The sequence below is a fragment of the Poecilia latipinna genome, unplaced genomic scaffold (assembly GCF_001443285.1).
Source record: "Poecilia latipinna isolate Pla-1442-1.1 unplaced genomic scaffold, P_latipinna-1.0 Scaffold129, whole genome shotgun sequence".
NCBI classification, from domain to species: Eukaryota; Metazoa; Chordata; class Actinopteri; order Cyprinodontiformes; family Poeciliidae; genus Poecilia; species Poecilia latipinna.
Genome location: NW_015112745.1, coordinates 348206 through 366681, shown reverse-complemented (window position 1 = coordinate 366681; position 18476 = coordinate 348206). Strand labels below are relative to the sequence as shown.

Genomic DNA, 18476 nt, shown 5'->3' with positions numbered 1-18476 from the left:
CAATGATATTCAGGATTTTTTGTTTCTTTGAGAGAACAACTTTTGTTCCCCCAGGAGTTTCACTATATTCTCTTTTAACTAGAATTTATGTTTTCATCAGAAGGTTTTTTTTTTTTTTTCATTATCTAGAGCAGGGGTCCCCAAACTACGGCCCGCGGGCCGGATCCGGCCCGCCACCTCATTTGGTCCGGCCCCCTGAACACTACCGGATCCGGCCCGCCTCCTTATACCAGAGAGCATTCAGTGTTTTTTTTTCATATATTGTATTTTCCGGTTTATATGTGGATTTTTCTTCAACCACCAGGGGGCTTTTGAGCAAATGTGAAACTTATTTTCCCTCAATGGAATATATACTCGTCAGTCCGTCACCGTTTCGCTGCCCCCCTCCCCCCCTCCCCGCTCGACAGTTTCAAAGACCCCCGGCTCGACAGACCGGCCCCCGACCACAAAAGGAAACACTTATGTGGCCCTCGCAGGAAAAAGTTTGGGGACCCCTGATCTAGAGGAAGGTGTCAAGGCAACATATTACTTCACTGCCTTGTTTCAGTGAGAGGCACCGTTATCGAATTAGAAATGGTTTTTTGACATGTTTGTTCATGCCAGATGTTCTATTGATGTATGATCTGATCTGATCTCATATGATGTATGATATGATATGATGAGCATCAAATTTGATTATTTGTGCATGAACTTAAATTATGTGTGGTCATGGGTTGGATATCTGTAAATCTAAGAGCTTTTCAAATAAAAGTTCTGTTATTGTTTATAACCAAGTAGAATTTGATCCACCTAAAAATGAGTTATCTAAATCAAAAATGACTTGATCGACAGGAGATGCCAATTTCCCAAACTGCAATGTGGATATATTGTATTAAAAGTAGAGATTTTTGTAGTGACATCTTCTCCTGTGGGCTTTTGGTAATTGTTGAGTTCACTATCTTTGCGTCAGCTGTGCTCTACACCTCCGCTCTGACTCTCTTTCCGATTCCTGCTCTCACTGCCGCGCAGTGTCTCCTGGCAGTGTCTCCACTTGCCTGAACTGGGGACACTTCCTGTCAAACCTATGGGATTTTCTGCTCGTCTTCTCTTTGCTGTGCTGCTGTTAGCTTGCGAGGGGCATCTGCAGCAGCTGCGAGGGGAGCAGCGTTCTGTAGCCGGCTTTAGAGGGCACGGAATGTCATGTCTCCTCTGCAGGTAAAGCCAGCTGCATTTCTGCATGGATGCTGCACTGCCTGTCCCATACCGCACCTGTGCCACCGTCTTTATCTGTGTCATCCCTGCTTTTCTCCCTTCTCCCTGCATCTGACGATCCGTAGATTATGCTGCAGCTTCCTCAGAATGCATTTTTGCTGAGCAGACAGCAGGCTGTCTGCTAATATGAGTCTCTAGCTGTAATATTTAGCTTCCTGTGCCAGAAATTTATTATATTTGTGGTGGGGGGCTTTTTAAAAAAACTGATGAGATGATGATGAATATATATTAAAAAAAATCTTTCTTACCCTACTTCTGGCTCACATGTTTCTACTAAAAGCAACTCTGCAGATAGCGTTATATAATATCGCAATGTGACTTTGCTAAATGAGTGTAATGTGAGTCACCGTTGAGGATGATGCAACACAAGATTGAGAGTCACAGATCAACACTGTATCACCTTGCCATCACTTTGTCAGTCTGTTATTTAAAGATTATGCTATATCTTAAACTATGTTGTGCTATTAATGGCATGGGAGGGGCTAGCATTTTTTTAGGAGATATTAAAGGTATACTGCACAATAACTAGGAGGGTTTTTGATGACTATAATCTATGAATAGTTGTAATAACTACTGTGGATAAAATTTCTCACCCATTGAAATTTTCACATTTTGTCATTATGCAACCACAAATGTCAAGGCTTTGATTGGCTTATGTGTGACTGACCAAAATAAAGTAGCGTATAAATTGGATGTAGGCAAAATATATATGTTGCTTTGCCAATAGGCGCCTGAAAAATTGTTGCAATTATAATGCAATATATTGTGGAGCCACTTTTCATTACAGCTGGGAATTTCTGGAGGTATCACTTCACTAACTTTGTACACCCATTAATTGATTTTTTTTTCTATTCTCAAAATAGCTACTGCTCATTCCGACTGAAGAGTATTGTTCAAGTCTTGTCAGGGATTCTCATTAGACCTTAGGTCTGTACTTTAACTGGACCATCCCAAAGCATTAAATTGCTTTGAACTGAACTAATCCATTGAATCTCTGGTTTAATGTTGAAACTTGTTGTCCTGTTGGAAAGTGAAAGTCCCTTGTCCCTGATGATACTGCCCAGCATGATACTGCCACCATCACTGGTCACTATGGGAATTGTGTGTTCAGGGCAAAGTGCTGTATTACAACACACACATTGCTACACATGTCAATCTCATTAAATTCCAGTCAAATATATTAAAGTTTATGAGTGTTCTGTGACAAAATGACTGTGACAATAGTCCAAAGGTTGTTAGTAATTTTGGATGATCTGTACATATACATATATAACAGTACATGAAGTTTGTTTTGGCACTTTGCCTTTCTTTCCATTTTTACGATAAATTCAATATTAAATTTAAACACCCTCAAATTATCTAAGTGAACAAAGAAGGCCCAACAACAAAATCTTGAAATATACCATCGTTATTGAATACTAATGAATTTCAGTAAGAGCTAAATGTGTTTCAGCTTAGTAAAAATACTCGTTTATGCATAACAAACACTACTTATCTTAAATGTATGGTTCACGTGAGAGTAAACAACAGATATTTTATTATAGTAAAAGAAAAATGAGGTAGGTGAAACAGTAATAATGTGTTATTATTTATGCAATTACAAGTAAAGCAGCCAGAGTGTATCCAACATTTTTATCTGCTTATTGCTGCCGGCTTGCTGATCTCCAGCAGTGATTGGGTGAGAAGCAAGGTACACCCAGGACAGGTTGCAGACTCCCTGCAGAAAGCCCCAGGCCTTTATTAAAACCCAGGAACCTCTTCATATAAGGCAACAGTGCTAACAAGTGTTCCAATTACTTTGTGTATTGGTATGACCACAACCATACTAGTTTAATTTTGACAATGATTTTTTTTTTTTTCCAGGTGTTTAACAGTGAATAACCGATGTGTGTGTCTCTTCTCTTCAGGTCTGACAGTGCAGCGGACAAAATCAGGTAAGCCTGCTCTCTGCCTCTCCTTTTTTACCTGCAGAAGTGCGCAGGGTGCCTTCATGCTGCTTGCTACATACGGTGCAAATGGGCTCACTGTCCGCCCTTTTGCCCTGACTCGCCCAGCTTGCATGTGACACAGATTTGTGGCTTTGTCTGCCAAACCAAGGTATCTGAATACGGTTTTGCACTCGGAGAAGCCACCGTTGAATACAGTTGCAAGCCATGGAATGCTTTTGTTTGCTTTTACGGGACAAACAACATCAGACACAAACAGGGCTTTGTGAGTGGGACACCATTGTGGAGCTTTTATGCATCCAGCCGGTCAGCCGATGGCATATCAGTGGTCACTGTGCGTCCAAGCTGTGGGCAGAGACGCTTTATTGCTTGGGATGTGAAAACAGCACTGCCACATGAGACTCTGTGGCTGTTCTTATGCAAAAAAAAAAAAGTTGAAGGCACACATTGCAGAGGGTGAGTGTGATTATATCTGGCATCATAAGACTTTTAAGTTGTGCGTGAGATATGCTGGGACAAGAAAGTGATAGTCATGAATAATATTGCTGGAAAAAGTTTGATGGACTGAGTTTGTCTTAATCAAATTATGAAACATCGTCCTAAGCCTTCTTTTCAATTTCTTTGTGTTTTTTATGCCATCTTGTTTTCCATGATCTATGTTTGAACTATGCCATGTCTCTTAAATGCTTCTTTTTCCTTTTCCTTGTTGCATATTTAGGCATTATGTTTGGTGCCTTTTATAGCTGGGGTGAATAACTGCTACCTGCTTTTGAACCTGAGAATTTGCTTGTTTCTCTGCAAATGGCGTGAAAGTTGTTTTCTCTTTGATGTGCGCGTCTTTATATTTGTTTGAGAGAAGTGGTTGTCTGAGTTGTAGTTGTGTCTGTGAGGAGGGCTGTGTTTGTGTATGTCTGGGTTGATATGCTTTAGATGTTCAGTCATGCGAGCTGAGTGACTCTCCCACCGGTCTTGAATTAAACCACTAGGAGTCTCTGTAGCCCTTTCAGTCCAGCGCTTTCTATTTAAAGCAAGTAGCTGTGCCTGTATAGTTTATATTGAGTCCTGGAAGGGGTTACTGCCATTTTGTTTTAAATAATTCAGTTGTTCATTTTTTTTTTTAAATGGCATAAGCAACAACAGATGAATGTTGGCTGTTTATTATTATGGAGATACAGAAAGCTGCTGATTATTTTGTTTTTGTACCAATTGGATAAAAATTTAAGGTGCTGATAAAATGCAAATGTGATCTAAGGTGCAGCAAATTAAACATTGTTGGCCTTCAATGTTTAAGTACATATAATGTATATGAAAAGTGCATACATCCCTTATAAAACAGAAAAGGGTTTTAGTATTAAAAAATTAAACCAGGAAAAATCATTTTCCTCTAAAATTGAAATAGAATGTGCTGACTAAATGAACACTGTTTTTAATATGATACATCCAGTAAAATTCCTCTGGAAAATCAAATTTATACCTGCTCACATAAATCAACACTAGTATTAAAACATTAGTCAGTATTATTAAGTTATCAGTCATAAAGAAGAATCTTTTAAACTGTACCATTTAACTGACAGAACAGTGTTTCACTGAAATGTGCTTTTTTTTAATCATTTTGCTAATGCTGCAGTTGGCAAAGAGATTGCAAAAGATTAAAATGATCTAATTTTACAAAGATACTAATATGCATTTGTTTTTTTGTTTTCTTTTTCCGATGTTTTAAATGCAATGCAATTTGTAGTTTTTTTTTTTTATAAATATATTTAACCATAAAACTTAGAAACCATAAAACAATCAAACTTGCTCTTTTATTTTGGATTGGTTCAATATTTTTCACATCTATGTCTTATTCCCAATCTACTATTTGAGTCAACTCTAAGTAAATCTATCAGAACAATAAAATGCAAAAGCATTCCAGAAATTTCCAAAAGAGCTTACAGAGAAACAAATGGGTTATTACTAAAAATAATAGTTTAATTGATGGAATTAAATGAGTATAACTTTTTGTGGAAAGCTGATGGCAAGTTAATTCATTCAGTGTAATGTGGTGTTGTAATTAACTATTAAAGCCACAGTTGTTCATTATTGTTTTCCAATTTTTCCCTCTTACATTTTTTTTTCAGGCTGTATGAATTGATCATTCTATTCACATCTAAGGTATTTCCCCGTTCAGAGTCACACAGGATGTGCAAGCTCAATGTTTACTCACATAAACTGTAAATTATGCATGTAAGAAGCCCCATGTCTTTGGAGTAAGGTACTACTGCAGTTAGAAACTTTGCAGAATTGTCTGATTCATAATTTTCATGAATGTCAATAATTGTGTGTGTACTCTGCCTTTGCTCTATGCCATTATTACTGTTCTGCCTTCCCAGTTGCTGGATTATTGATCATTGTCTGTAGTTTGAGATATTAGTCCCCAGTGATGTGAATCGGCATAATATGATCCTACTCTTAACTTTGTGCTAACAACTGCAGAAAAGGGATCTAGTGTATTAGTTAAATAATATCCTCAACATAAGTCAATTTTGACCGTGAAGGGGTCTCGGCATTCTATGAAAAGAATGTTGCGAAAATGTGCTTAACTTTTAATGTGTCATTCATTTTGAATATTATATCAATTTTTAAACTGAGATGATGATGTTAGTTTTGACCCCATTTTTATTCTTAGTGTTTCTCATAGTTCCTTATAATGTCCTGCATCAAATCAGCTCCAGCTGTATCCATGCAAAGCACATTGGCTCCCCATAAGGCTCCCCACCTAGATCATCACAATCATCACCTAGATTGTGATGATCTAGGTGATTTTTTATTTATTTATTTTTTTTGCTGTTTTGTTCAATTAGGTCATCGACTTTGCAGTCAATCGTCATATCTTCAAGATGTTATGAATTCATTTTGTGACCTCTTCTCCATATTTTTTGTGCATATTTGTACACATTGGTGCTGCCGCTGAATCGCTGATGTGGCTCATCATAGAGATGCTGTGATGCAGGCGCATGAAAACATGCCTGCAGCATATAGATATGAGGAGGAGGGATGGAGAGAGTGATGCTGAACGAGGGTGGGGGCGGGGTGAAGAAAAGATGTGAAGGACCACCCTCATCGAGCAGAGTCACTCTCAGGGAGCCTACCAAATGTGCCTTCCCACACACACACCACGGCCGAACAGCCAATCAGAACGCTCTCAGCGGTGACCCATCCTCCCTTGTACAACTGCTCATCCATGGCTCAGCAAAGCAGTAGCGAGGTCAAAGAGTAGGATGCATGCCTGTGCACCACCTGGACTCAAAGCAGAAAATTGGGCGTGCGTCATTTGCGTGGAAAGCCGGCAGTCTGACCCCAGCTGGGATTATTAGCAAGGAAAAAGAAGTTCATCATCATTTCAGCCTAAACAAAACTGTGCTCTCTGAGGAGAGTTTTAGGCTTGATAAATGGGATAACGAAGGTCTAAGATATTATTTCTCCCCCCGACTCAACTCGGATGCGCTGCAGATCAGATGCAACGGGAAGATTTTGAGCTGCAGTGATGATGACAAAGCATGTGGGACAAGCTATAGTTTGATGCTGTAACAGCAAGACAGTGATTGAAGAGAGACCATGAGAGCCAGGAGAGAGGCAAGGATGGTGTCTGCCTGTTCACCATGCACAAACATAAGGTCAGCTGCTTTTCCTAACTCAAAGAACATAAAATGCATGACAGACCTGGAGGGATAACATTAATCACAAATCATTTTATATTCAGTCACCAAAATATCAAAACAGATTTAATGTAGGTTTGTAAGAGAAGTTGAATATTGTGGACTTCTTCTTGTTTATCTGTTGGCTAGTATTAAATTTGAGCCCACAGATATTAACGTAACTTTTTCCAACCAGAATTGTCGATCTACATGTTCATATTTTTTCCCAACTTTGGCCTTTTTTTTTTTTTTTTTTTGACCTGTTCTGCTATCTCTGTAATCTACAGCCTTTTGAATACCTTTTATTTTTCTAAACTTTCTTTAGCATTTAAATGACTGGATTAGCTTTTGCCAAATCTGGTTATTACCATTGTGATAGTACAATGCATCGTTTTTTATTATTCTCATTTTGTGCAGAAAGCGCTAGATTAGCCTGAGTTTTAAATACCTTTTTTTCAGCTTACGCTTAGATGTCCTGGAAAAAATGAGTCAAACTGATTTATAAATGCATCAGTCGTCTATAATCAGATGAATGCAGGGGATGTCCTGAGCCAGACTACTCCTTACGCACATACACATTTGTGCAGCGAGGATTTTCCAACTAGCCTTTTAGTCACTGATGTGCTCTCTGCTCCCAGGTTCCATTAAAGGCAATTCAGTTAGATTCACTGAGGCTGTCAAGGGGGATGCAGGGCGGCCCTAAGGCTAATTTACTTTACCTTTAGGTAAACGTCTCTAAGCCCCTTAATAATAAATTCTAAATGATGGTCTTCATCGTCAAAGGAAGTGCCTCAACAATTCTCAGAATAAAAAAAAACAAAACTAAGACTACGCCTCTGTTTGTTATCCAAAACATGGAAAAAAAATAATAATCTTACTTTCATTTTTTTATTTGATTTCAATAAAATCCGAGTTTCCGAGTACTTCATTGGGAAAACAAATGGTAAATTAGAATAATTACAACATACTTTATTTGCAGCATGAGACAAAGTGTCGCTTTTTATTGCCCGTACATTTTATTCCCAATCTTCAATTCATCTCTTATTTTCTAATTAGTAATTATTCAAACTATAGTAATATTACGTAATTTCCATGTATTTACTGTTATGACTATAACACCAGATGTAAGACAGTGAATTTGTCACCATCTTCAAAAGATTAGGTTTTCAAGGAACTGAATTAAATAAATTAAAGCCTATTTTCTTTATATTAGTTTCATTTAATTATAAACTTTTTCTATAAGACAATATGAACCCGAGTGGCAAATGTCCTGTTGTAATATCACTGGCTCTACTCTAAGACAGCTGTGTGAGCCACGCTGAAGGCGGTTCATTATGTACTCCTCTCTGTAGATGTGTCTGTCATTGGCACACCCACTTACTGCCTTTGTAAAGGGCTTGTTTTCATGCTGGGTGGACATCTGCCTCACTGCAGCATTGTACAAGGACATATGTGCCTGGCACATATGCCATTTAATGATATAAACACTAAATATAGACCATTCTTTGTTTTTCAGCAGCTCTGTCTGCAGTCAGAGCTGAACTTGATGCCAAATTAGTTTGTTTTTTTTGTACACAGGTTTAATAATAGAATAAAAATGTATGGGTTCTTGAAAAGAAGTCATTAATCTGTCAGTTATTACGTGAAGTGCAAATTAAGGCATCGAGAAAGCTGTACGTGTTTATTGCTTCAGAGACGGCTAACAAGACGTATTAAACCTAATTATGCACAGTATGTCTGGATTATTCATGTCACTTTGAATAAAGCAAACTGTATCTGAGCGGGACTTGCGTCTGTACCCAGCAGGCCACCACTGATGACTAACTGCGGCGGTTCCGATGACTCACTGCATACAGCACATATGTTCATTAGCAAAAGAATCCCACTGAATTTGTCCGAGGTTCAAAGATATTCATACTGGACAACGTTTTCACGCCTCATCTCACTGCAAACGCAAACTTCAGTGTATTTTTATTCAGATTGTATGTGATAGATCAACACAAAGCAGCATATAATTGTGTAGTGGATAAAATGAAGCATGTTTATATATATATATATATATATATATATATATATATATATATATATATATATGTGTGTGTGTGTGTGTGTGTGTGTGTGTGTGTATTTTAAGTCAAACCTCTTCACTCTCTTAAATACAATCCAATGCAACCAGTGGCCTTTAGAAGTCACCTAATTACTAGGCAAAGTGTAAAGTATTTTTAGAGCACAATATGAATATCTGTATAATTAGTGTGGTCCCCATGTTCTAAGGCCAGTGACTTTGAGGTCACCACGCTACTGTAAAGATTTTTCGGGATACATGTTATGTTACCTGTTTAAAAAAATAAATGTGATTCTGTGCTATTTGTGCGATTCAAGTCAAATCCTTCATTATACAAATGATGAACCAGCATCAAAACAGCTGACAAAAAGAAAAAGAAAAATTAAAAAACTACCACGCTGGTAATCGAAACTTTTATTATTATTTTATTTAATTCTAAATAAACCATGAAAAATTCTAATTCTTATCCCTCGTGACCATCTAAAGATAAACACCAGTCTAAAAGGAAACAGCTAATGTGTAATGTTGTTGTGGTTTAGAGATCATTTTTATAAAATTTCATTAAATCTTTACCAGTATGCCTGGTCTGTTTCCTCCACTAGTGCGGCTTTAACCGGTTCTGCCCCAGTCCGCCCCAGCTACCTCCATCTCCATGAGCAGATCTCACACAGCTCTTCTCTATTTTTTGTACAAGCCGTGCTAAGTTGAGCGTGGAAGCGATTTGATTGACAGCATGTTGCATTCGTTGATTGGCCCATGATTTCTGTCATGCCAAACTCCTAACAACATTTTTCATAGAATAGCAGTAGACATGCCGTCTGCTATCAGAGAGCTGGTCAGTCTGGAGGAGCGTAATTATGGGTTTAATCTTGAACAGCGCCAAGAACACATGCGTCAACTTTTGCAGCCGAATCACCGTGATTTTAGCAGCCTTGCAAGCAGGACGTCTCTCACAGGAACAGGGACGCAATGAAGAAGCGAGAAACTATGCAGCTCTGCGCAGCGTTCTGTTTGAGTTGCAGTCTTGTGGTGACCGGTGTGAAACTGGAACTACATAATATTAGTTTGGCGTGACGTGCTCTTGATTCTTTGTTTTGTTTTGTTTGTTTGTTTTATTCAGTGCAGTTCATGTATGGATTTTGCTCTACGTCTTTAGACTGCATTACATTAATTGTATAAAAAATAAAATCTTGAGAGAGCTTTCAAGATTAGCTCTTGACATATTGTCCAAATACCGGTGGAAACATGCAAAAAAAAAAAAAAGAAAAAGTCCAGCGGTTCTAAGAAGAGTTTTATTGATTTAATGCCAGTGAAGATTTCTCCATTAATGAATGAGAAAGACTTAAATTATTTTTAACATGCCCCTTTTGATAAAATTTAGATAAAACATCTTCATTTTTACTTTACAACTGATAGATGTTTCTCTTAGTTCCTGCCAAAACCAACGTATTGATTAGATTTAAATAATTTTAAATGTAAATATGCTAGGAGTAAGAAAACTCTGACCCTAACTGTTTGAGTCAGGCATAATTTCATATTGATAATATGCCTGTGCATTAACTTTTTAATATCAAGCTCAAATACAACTATTTACCCAATGCTATTGTTTTTGAGGTTTTTTTTATGTGTCTGTAATCTATCTACCCCATAACAGAAGTCATTAATTTCACATAAAGCTGTTCTAAAAGAATAAAATAATCCTTTCTTACTTAAAAGGATCCTCAGCTCCTCTGCTCATTGTTTTTTATACTTTAAATATGCGACATTTAAAGTCCTTGCTTTTGTTTCAACTCCATTAAGCAGTGGCTTTGGCATTAGCTAATTGAACTTTACTTTCAGCAGGTAATTCCTCACTTAATTCTGCCAGTGAGAAAATATGAAATTTGATTAGCTCACCGAGCAGATCGGGAGCTGCAGAAGGCACTTCTCGACAGTTGCAGTGAAACTCAGCTTGGGGGGGTGAAGGAGTGGGAAGAAATTGCTCTTACTGCAGAGGCCAATGCATTAACAGGTGCCACAGCCAAAATAAATTGATTGTATAGGCGGAGGAGTGGTTGAGAACTTCAGGGTCGCGGTGATTCATGGCAAATGTGGGTGCTCTGTGAGTCGCTAGGAACAATAGAAAGGGTAGGACTGCCCAATGGTTTTTTACTCTGTATTCAGACAGCTTTAAGCTTTGTGTCGCAAAAGGTTTTTGGTTTGTTTTCTTTCCTCATAGGCTGGCTACCCTGGCAGATAGTCTGAATGAGCTAATATCATCTGGTTATATCTGTTAAAGAGCAGAGCAACAAAAACGTTTTATGTTCTGCATATTAGGGGCTTGAAAATGACATTAAAATAACACAAATACGGCCAATTCTAACAAGCTGGTGCACACGTCCATTACTTTTTTTTTTCTTTTACAGATTTTAAAACACTATCTTGAGACCAAAAAAATATTAGTGCTACTTTTCATCGTCTTTGTTTTTTACATACATACATTTGAGAGCAGGTGTCTTAAAGACAATCAGATCATGAACAATCAAAGCAGGCGAGCTACTTATTTCCTCTTCTCTACCTTTACTGATAGGCCAAGCAAAAGAAGTGGAAGGAAGTGATATGGAAACCTCGAAGGTAGGCTATAACTCAACAAGCATAAGACACTTCACAAAGCAGAGACAGCTTAATTTGGATGTGAATGTGTTGCATTACAGACAATTAAAGATGCATACTCTGACTTGTTACATTTAAAATGAACATTTATTGTTTTTTTTAATGCGGTATATATATGCGGTATATATAGAATGTGTCGGTATTGTGCCATCTTTTATGAGAATGTATTTTTGACAGCCACTGAGAGGGAGAGCAGTTTTGGCCTGGTACCTAGAATAAACCATCTGCCAACTACTTCTTCCTGGCCTCAGATTTCACTGAACAAGATCCACGAGCAAATCTGCTGATGCATCATTCACTGATATGCTCTCGGCATTGTCCTTTGCATGAGCACATCTGCGTAATGGGAATCTGAGCTTGGTTTAGCTTCAGTTTGACGCCCAACTGGATGGAAATCTTAACTGATGAAGAACTGCTTGGAATAGTAAAACTATGTCTTTGATGTGTGGCGATAAGTAAAGCTGCAAGATTAATTTCTCTCTGTGATCCAAAGTCATGAAATGATAAAATCATCTTCTATGTCAGGTAAGACTGGCTTCAAGCTTTTTGCAGAAAGAGTTCTGCAAGGCAAAGAATTTAAGAGCGGCACAGAGAGAGGTTGATCATCTCTGATGTGTAAAACTGCTTCTTTACTTGAAATTGTGAATGGATCTGCACCTGGATGGATGGATGAACTACAGTGTGAGAGCATAGCCACAACATTCAAGTTTCTGCTAAGTCAAGACAGAAATGCATTTAGATCATTAAACTACAGCATTTCCACAAAATACAAAATCCACTGACAAGAAATGTTAAACACAAACTAGTTTTACAAAACTTTTGGCAAAATAAACAGATTATAATTCAGAAAAATCCCATTTTGTCCTGTCAAAACTTTGATATATCATATTAAACCTGACTTGCCTTGTTAGATAACATTAACTTCAATCATTGCACACTATAGACAAATCAACTTATACCTATGTACTTATTGAGTAGCACTTTATTTCTCTTAGTATGTATTTATTGTTTGATTAATTTTGAGATAAATAAATAAAAAATCAACAGCCTTGTTGCTTAAACCCACACATCTTTAAACTAATAAATTATTGATTCAATTTCAGCACTCAGTCTTCTTTACTTGTTATCTATCAGGATGCTACATCATAAATTAGCAATATTTGCTAAATCTCAGAATGTGAGCACATTGATCTCTTCAGGTCCTCGTTTTTTCTGATTATTCAAAATTGTCTTTGCTGTGCTCAGGTGCATATGTTAGGCTGTGAGTTTTCTTTTCTTTTTTTTTACCTTTTTCTTCCTCACACCATTCTAATCTCCCATCAAATGATGGCTTCAGCTAAAGGGTGAAATAAGTAAATGCCAAATACGTCTCAAAGATTTGTTTGTTTTTCCAGTTTAAACAACACAGAACGCAGAACACATTAGAGATGTAAAAAGTTGTGAAATTATTCATAATTTTCTAATCTGTCACATCACGACAACCTGGGAGTTAAGCAGGGATATCTAAACTATATGTATTCTGATTATTATTTGTTCTACATGGCTCAAATAAAATATAACAAATTATCAGCCTTGACAAACCAAAGTAACTATGAGCACACACCTGCTGATAAATAGTATTTATTGGTGTTTAAAACCACATTTGGCCTGAAATAGATAAGAAAAACAAAACAACTTTATGTCATCAGTAGTCAAAAAAAAACACATATAACTTCCCCAACATTGTATTAATGCTGGAATAGTCTAACCTCAAGGAGAAGACGAGACCAGAAGCTGCAAATTGTACAAGCAACGTTGTGATTATAGTCCTTTATAATTCACTGGGTTTAGCCACTGCACTGATTGAAGATATAAAATGGTGAATGCATTGCCTTCTGACCACCAGTGTCCTATCATGCGACTCGTTTTTTGTTGTTTGATCTGACTGATGTTTTATTCACAGAGCTGGCTTTGCAATCAGAAAAGCTAAGGCAATGTGGAGTTTGTTAAATGCAACAATTAATTGTAAAGACTGAGTCGAGGTTAAGGTTTGTAATAGCATTGAGGTTTTATCCGCTAATATTTATGTGCGGCTGAAAACTGCATCAAAGAACCGCATGTGTCTGTGAAGCAGCAGGTCAGACTGCACCTGACTTTGATGGTTGGAGCACCATCTCTGAGGCAACAGCTCTGACTTACTGGATGGAGGGGTCAAATCAATATCTTTCCTACCGTTCTCTCATCTCATCATTCTTCTTAAGCCAAACCTTTAATATAAAAGCTTTCCTCATTTAACCCTCGGGCTGAAAAGCATTTCCCATATCCGTGCCACTGATAAATTTAAGGATATAGGACTAAGCTTTTTTATTTGGAAATAATTTGTACAACTGACTATTTCTTTTTACTACCTATAAGTTTAAGCATTTTTTTTTTTGCAACACACAAGGCATCTATTTTATCTACTTATATTAATAGTATACAATGGCTGTACTTGCTGTAGTTTACCTTGAAGGAAAAGTAAAAAAATCTAATTTATTCATCTGACTTTCAGCATAGAACTATAATGCGCAGAATGTGCCTTTTCAAGTCCTTCGTGATCTCAGTCCATTACGTCATCCACCATTAATTCTGAGAAAATGTAGTTTAGGTTTTTATTTGTTTTGAATCGTAATCATTAAGTAACAGAAAATCTATTACTGCCTGTAATAATTCTGTATAATGTTTGACTTTCAGCCGTTCAACTGAATCACAGAAATAAATGAACATTTTAAAAACCTAACTTATTGAGGCGCACGTGCATATTTTTTAACGCAACTTTTTTTATTATTACAGAAAAAAATTTTTGTGAATGATTTATGATGACCAGATTTGCGAGGAAACTTAGTGTCAGATGATTCATTTAATATTGAACAGTGAGCACAGGTAAAAGCTTCCCAAAAGCAACTCTGGCAAACGGGCTGTGTTACAATGGATCTGACTGTAGACTCTTGAAAGATCAGCGAAACCCGATCTCTGTGTCTCGCATCATTTCTCTGTGGAAGGCAGCTGGGCCCTGCTTGAAAAACCCAGGGTCAGGGAGGCGATGAGTCACTGACGTCTAGCTTCATAAAAACCACTCCAGTTGGAACTGAAAATGTCATTCTTGTTGTTTTCAGCTAATAGATTTCATTAATTCATTAACGCCACAGCCTGGAAAACATGTGAAAGGAGTTGTCTGAGAGAATAATCTGTACTTTAAATGTCTTTTGAATGATGTCAAATAGTATTTAGTCTCTCATCAGCCTTTAATGTTAACACATTTTGTACTTTGTTCACATTTTCATACCACACATGACAAATTAACAGAAAACCATCTATATTATAATTTCATTTTTGTTGTTGTTGTTGTTGTTGTTGAAAAGCAGAACCAAACACAGAGAAACAGAATTCAGCTTCTATGCGCCTAAAATCTGGAATGAACTTCCAGAAAACTGTACAGCAGCTGAAACACTGAGTTCCTTTGAATCAGGATTAAAAACCCAACTATTTAGAGTTGCTTCTGAAGCATAATAAATGAAACATTGACCAATATATTTGATGTGTATTGATTATTTTAACAATGGCACTTGACAAATACAATATGTTTAACTGATTTTCACTTTTTTTATGTTTTCATGATCTATAGCACTTTGAACCGCCTTGTTGCTAAAATGTCCTACACAAATAAATTTCATTTGTTGATTGATTGAGGAGGAAGCAGTGTTTGTCAGCTTAACATTAAATATATCTGTCCCTCACAGTGTTGCTCTGGAATATACATTTAATCTCTGCCACTGTTTACTATTGTTACCCTATCGTTTCACTGCTTTTATTTATTTATTTTATTTTATTTTATTTTATTTATATATGTTTTTCATATATATATTTTTTTAATATTCATCTTGTATCTTTAAAATACTATTAGATTTGCCAGTACTGCACCCAGAGCTGATGTCTGTTATATATCTCTGTTTGATGTATGCGTCTCTTTATTCTTTCTGGTAGATGTCACATAATTGCCTGACTTAAATGTTGCCTCTTGAAATCTTTTTGTGTAAACAGTTCTGTGTCCTTTGTGTCTCTATGATGGACTGGAAACCTCTCCAGGATGTACTCTGCCTCTTGTGCTTTGATCACAGGAGACAGACACTGTGCCCCCACTATCGGGATTAAGCAAGTATAGAAAATGGATAAATAGATGACTGTTTTTATGCTACGATTAAGACGACAAAGAGCCGTTATCAGGTCAAATTACCATGATTTTGTGCCCTTTTGTTCAATGGAATTTAAGTAGAGATGGACTATTCAGAGTTCAGAATTATTTTGGAGGTCCTATGTTCAATATGAACAGATTATGACATTTGTGCAACATGATCTTTTATATATATTATATATATTATAATTTCACAAAAATGAAATTATAATATAGATGGTTTTCTGTTAATTGAGATAGTTATTTTAAATCAAGTAGTCAAATAATTAATAACAGGATTATCCACATATATGCATTACAGCATATGCAACAAACCATATGTCCTTTAATTTACTTTTGTTATTTTTGCACATATTTTTGATGTATGTATGCATTGATGCATTTAAGAATTTTCTTCTTTTTTCTTTTTAAATCTGGGCAGTAGTGGCCTGCCGATCACCAAACAGAGCCAGACAGACAGAAAAATGGCCTATTTTAAAATCTCCTATTTTAAGTGTTGGAGAATACATTTACATCCGAATTGGAAAGCTAAACGTTAATCTGCTGATCATCATGCAGGTACGTGTATTGTTAATTCTGAACGACGGCGGGTAATTGTTTGTGTTTTTAGATATAAAAAATTAAGTACAACTTTAGGCCGCATATTTTGAACTTTCCTATAATTTCCATCAACCACCAAACATTTAAACATAACTTTAAATGATTGATTTTTTTTTTTTAAATAAAAGTTTTGGCCTGCATACATGAAGTAAGTTTGAAAAAAAATAAATAAATAAACCAAGGAATATCATGACAGAAACTTCGGTTTCTTGTAGCCACGGGCACTGAGAATGTTTCACTCCGACAGAGAGGAGTTATTTTGTTTAACATTAAATTTTCTTCCCATAATGTCATTTTTATGAAAGCAAGCTGATGCCCGCTGAGCAGAGCAGAACCAGACTTTTAGAAGTAGAACAATCACTCTGGAAGTGATAGTGATTAAACTGTTATACAGCTGAAATTTTAATCTGCATTATGTTAAAGAGCAAAGAACGCATACCAGGCAGAATGGGGGAGCCAAACTCCTGTCCAATCCCACAAAGCAGCGTGGAGGGATTATTCCAGATTATCTGCCAATGCTATTCTTGGACATGAATGAAAACTCTCTGGTGCAGACGAAGATGCAGGGAACGCTGAAGAGAAATAAGTGAGAATTTGCATGACTTTTTTTTTGGTAATACATAAATAATTTGTGTTTTGTCTGGTATAATTGATTTAGGAGTAAAATCAGAAATGCTGATATAAATGTTTGTTTCTTTTTAAATTAAACAAGCAGAATTAGCATAATTTAAATTAAACTTTTATGTACCTTTCTATAGGATAATTACAGTGTGCCCTACATATACTCTTGTCCTTTTACTTAAAACAAGGTAGTCCATTTTATTACTTTAGCCAGCAGGTGGTATCATTGAGAATAAGCAGCTTCACTGACTGTTGAACTTGACACTGAAAGGAGCTGTCCATTCAGCACCATTCTGCAACAGATTTCAGGACACGGCCCTGACAAGCACTCAGGTACAGTCACAGTTAAAAGGCAGGGAGATTAGCAATAGCGAATACATTTTGGCTATGAATTATAAATGAAGGTAATTCATTTTCCTACATTAGCTTAACTAATGTTAATCTTAAAATCAGCCTGCAATGCGGAAACAAAAATATACTGCATTGTTTCTCTAAACATGACAAACAGTTCTTTAATTTCTCAAAAATATATGCACACACACACATCCAAGCACTTGTGAAAGCCTTGGCAGCAACAACAGAGTAATTGTGTAATGTTAACATCATCTGATGTTTCAGCGTTTCTCCTGTTTTAATACTGGCATGTCAGAGGGGTTTTGAGTGTGAATGACATGTTTAAGGTCATACTAGACGTGATTTGAATTTAAGTCCAAAACTTCGAGAGGGCCACTCCAAAACTTAATTTTTTGCATTTTTGAGTCATATGTGGCCTTGCTACTGTGCTTTAGATCATTGTCTTGCTACTTATGTGTAATTGGGCTTAAGGTCCTGACTTATTGGCTGGATATCCTTCTGCAGGATTTTCTAACAAAAATTTCTGTCAATTATGGAAAGTTATCCATTTCTTGAAGTAAAGCGGTCCCTCGCATTTCCAACATTCTGTTTAACGGTTGGTATGATGGTCTATCTCTGAAATGTTCTGTTAGGTTTAAAAGACACAAATCTTTCAAAATGTTCTACTTTTGTCTCATCAGTCCACTGAGTATTTCACCAGATTCCTTGGGATGTTTATTTGCCTTTATGCGTGTTTTGTTCAACAATTGCTTTGGCCTTGGGACTCTCCGTTAGGGACCATTTTGCCTAGTCTCTTTTCTTACTGTTGAACTCTGGTTTTACCTGAGGCAGTTCCACTGCCTCAGGTAAAACTTTCTAGTCTGATAGCTCTTAATTACTTTGCTTTATACTGTCTCTAATAATGTGGTTTTTTTTGTTGTTGTTTTTTATCTTTCAACTGTAAGATAGATTCTATTTAAAATATGTATTATGTCTGCAGATCATGTTATAAACAGGCTTCTAAAATCCAGAGTGGTGTAATCACAGTTAATTCCTGATTTGACAAGTGGGACATTTTTTTTTTTACCACAAGGGCCAGGTTTGCATTTTGCTATATATAT

The 18476-nt window shown here is 36.6% G+C and overlaps 1 protein-coding gene across 10 annotated transcripts in view; it reads left to right on the top strand.

The window, feature by feature from the left end:
• gramd1bb (GRAM domain containing 1Bb) overlaps positions 1-18476 on the top strand; it is a 121602-nt gene that overhangs the window by 42456 nt on the left and 60670 nt on the right. For 7 of the 10 annotated variants that reach the window (XM_015028593.1, XM_015028592.1, XM_015028591.1 and 4 more), the window contains exon 4: positions 3159-3185. In XM_015028593.1, coding sequence (XP_014884079.1) covers positions 3159-3185 — 27 coding nt within the window. Of the gene's footprint in view, positions 1-993; positions 1195-3158; positions 3186-6447; positions 6854-11508; positions 11553-18476 lie in introns of those variants that run through there. The other 3 variants (XM_015028597.1, XM_015028599.1, XM_015028601.1) reach the window with 3 other exon arrangements.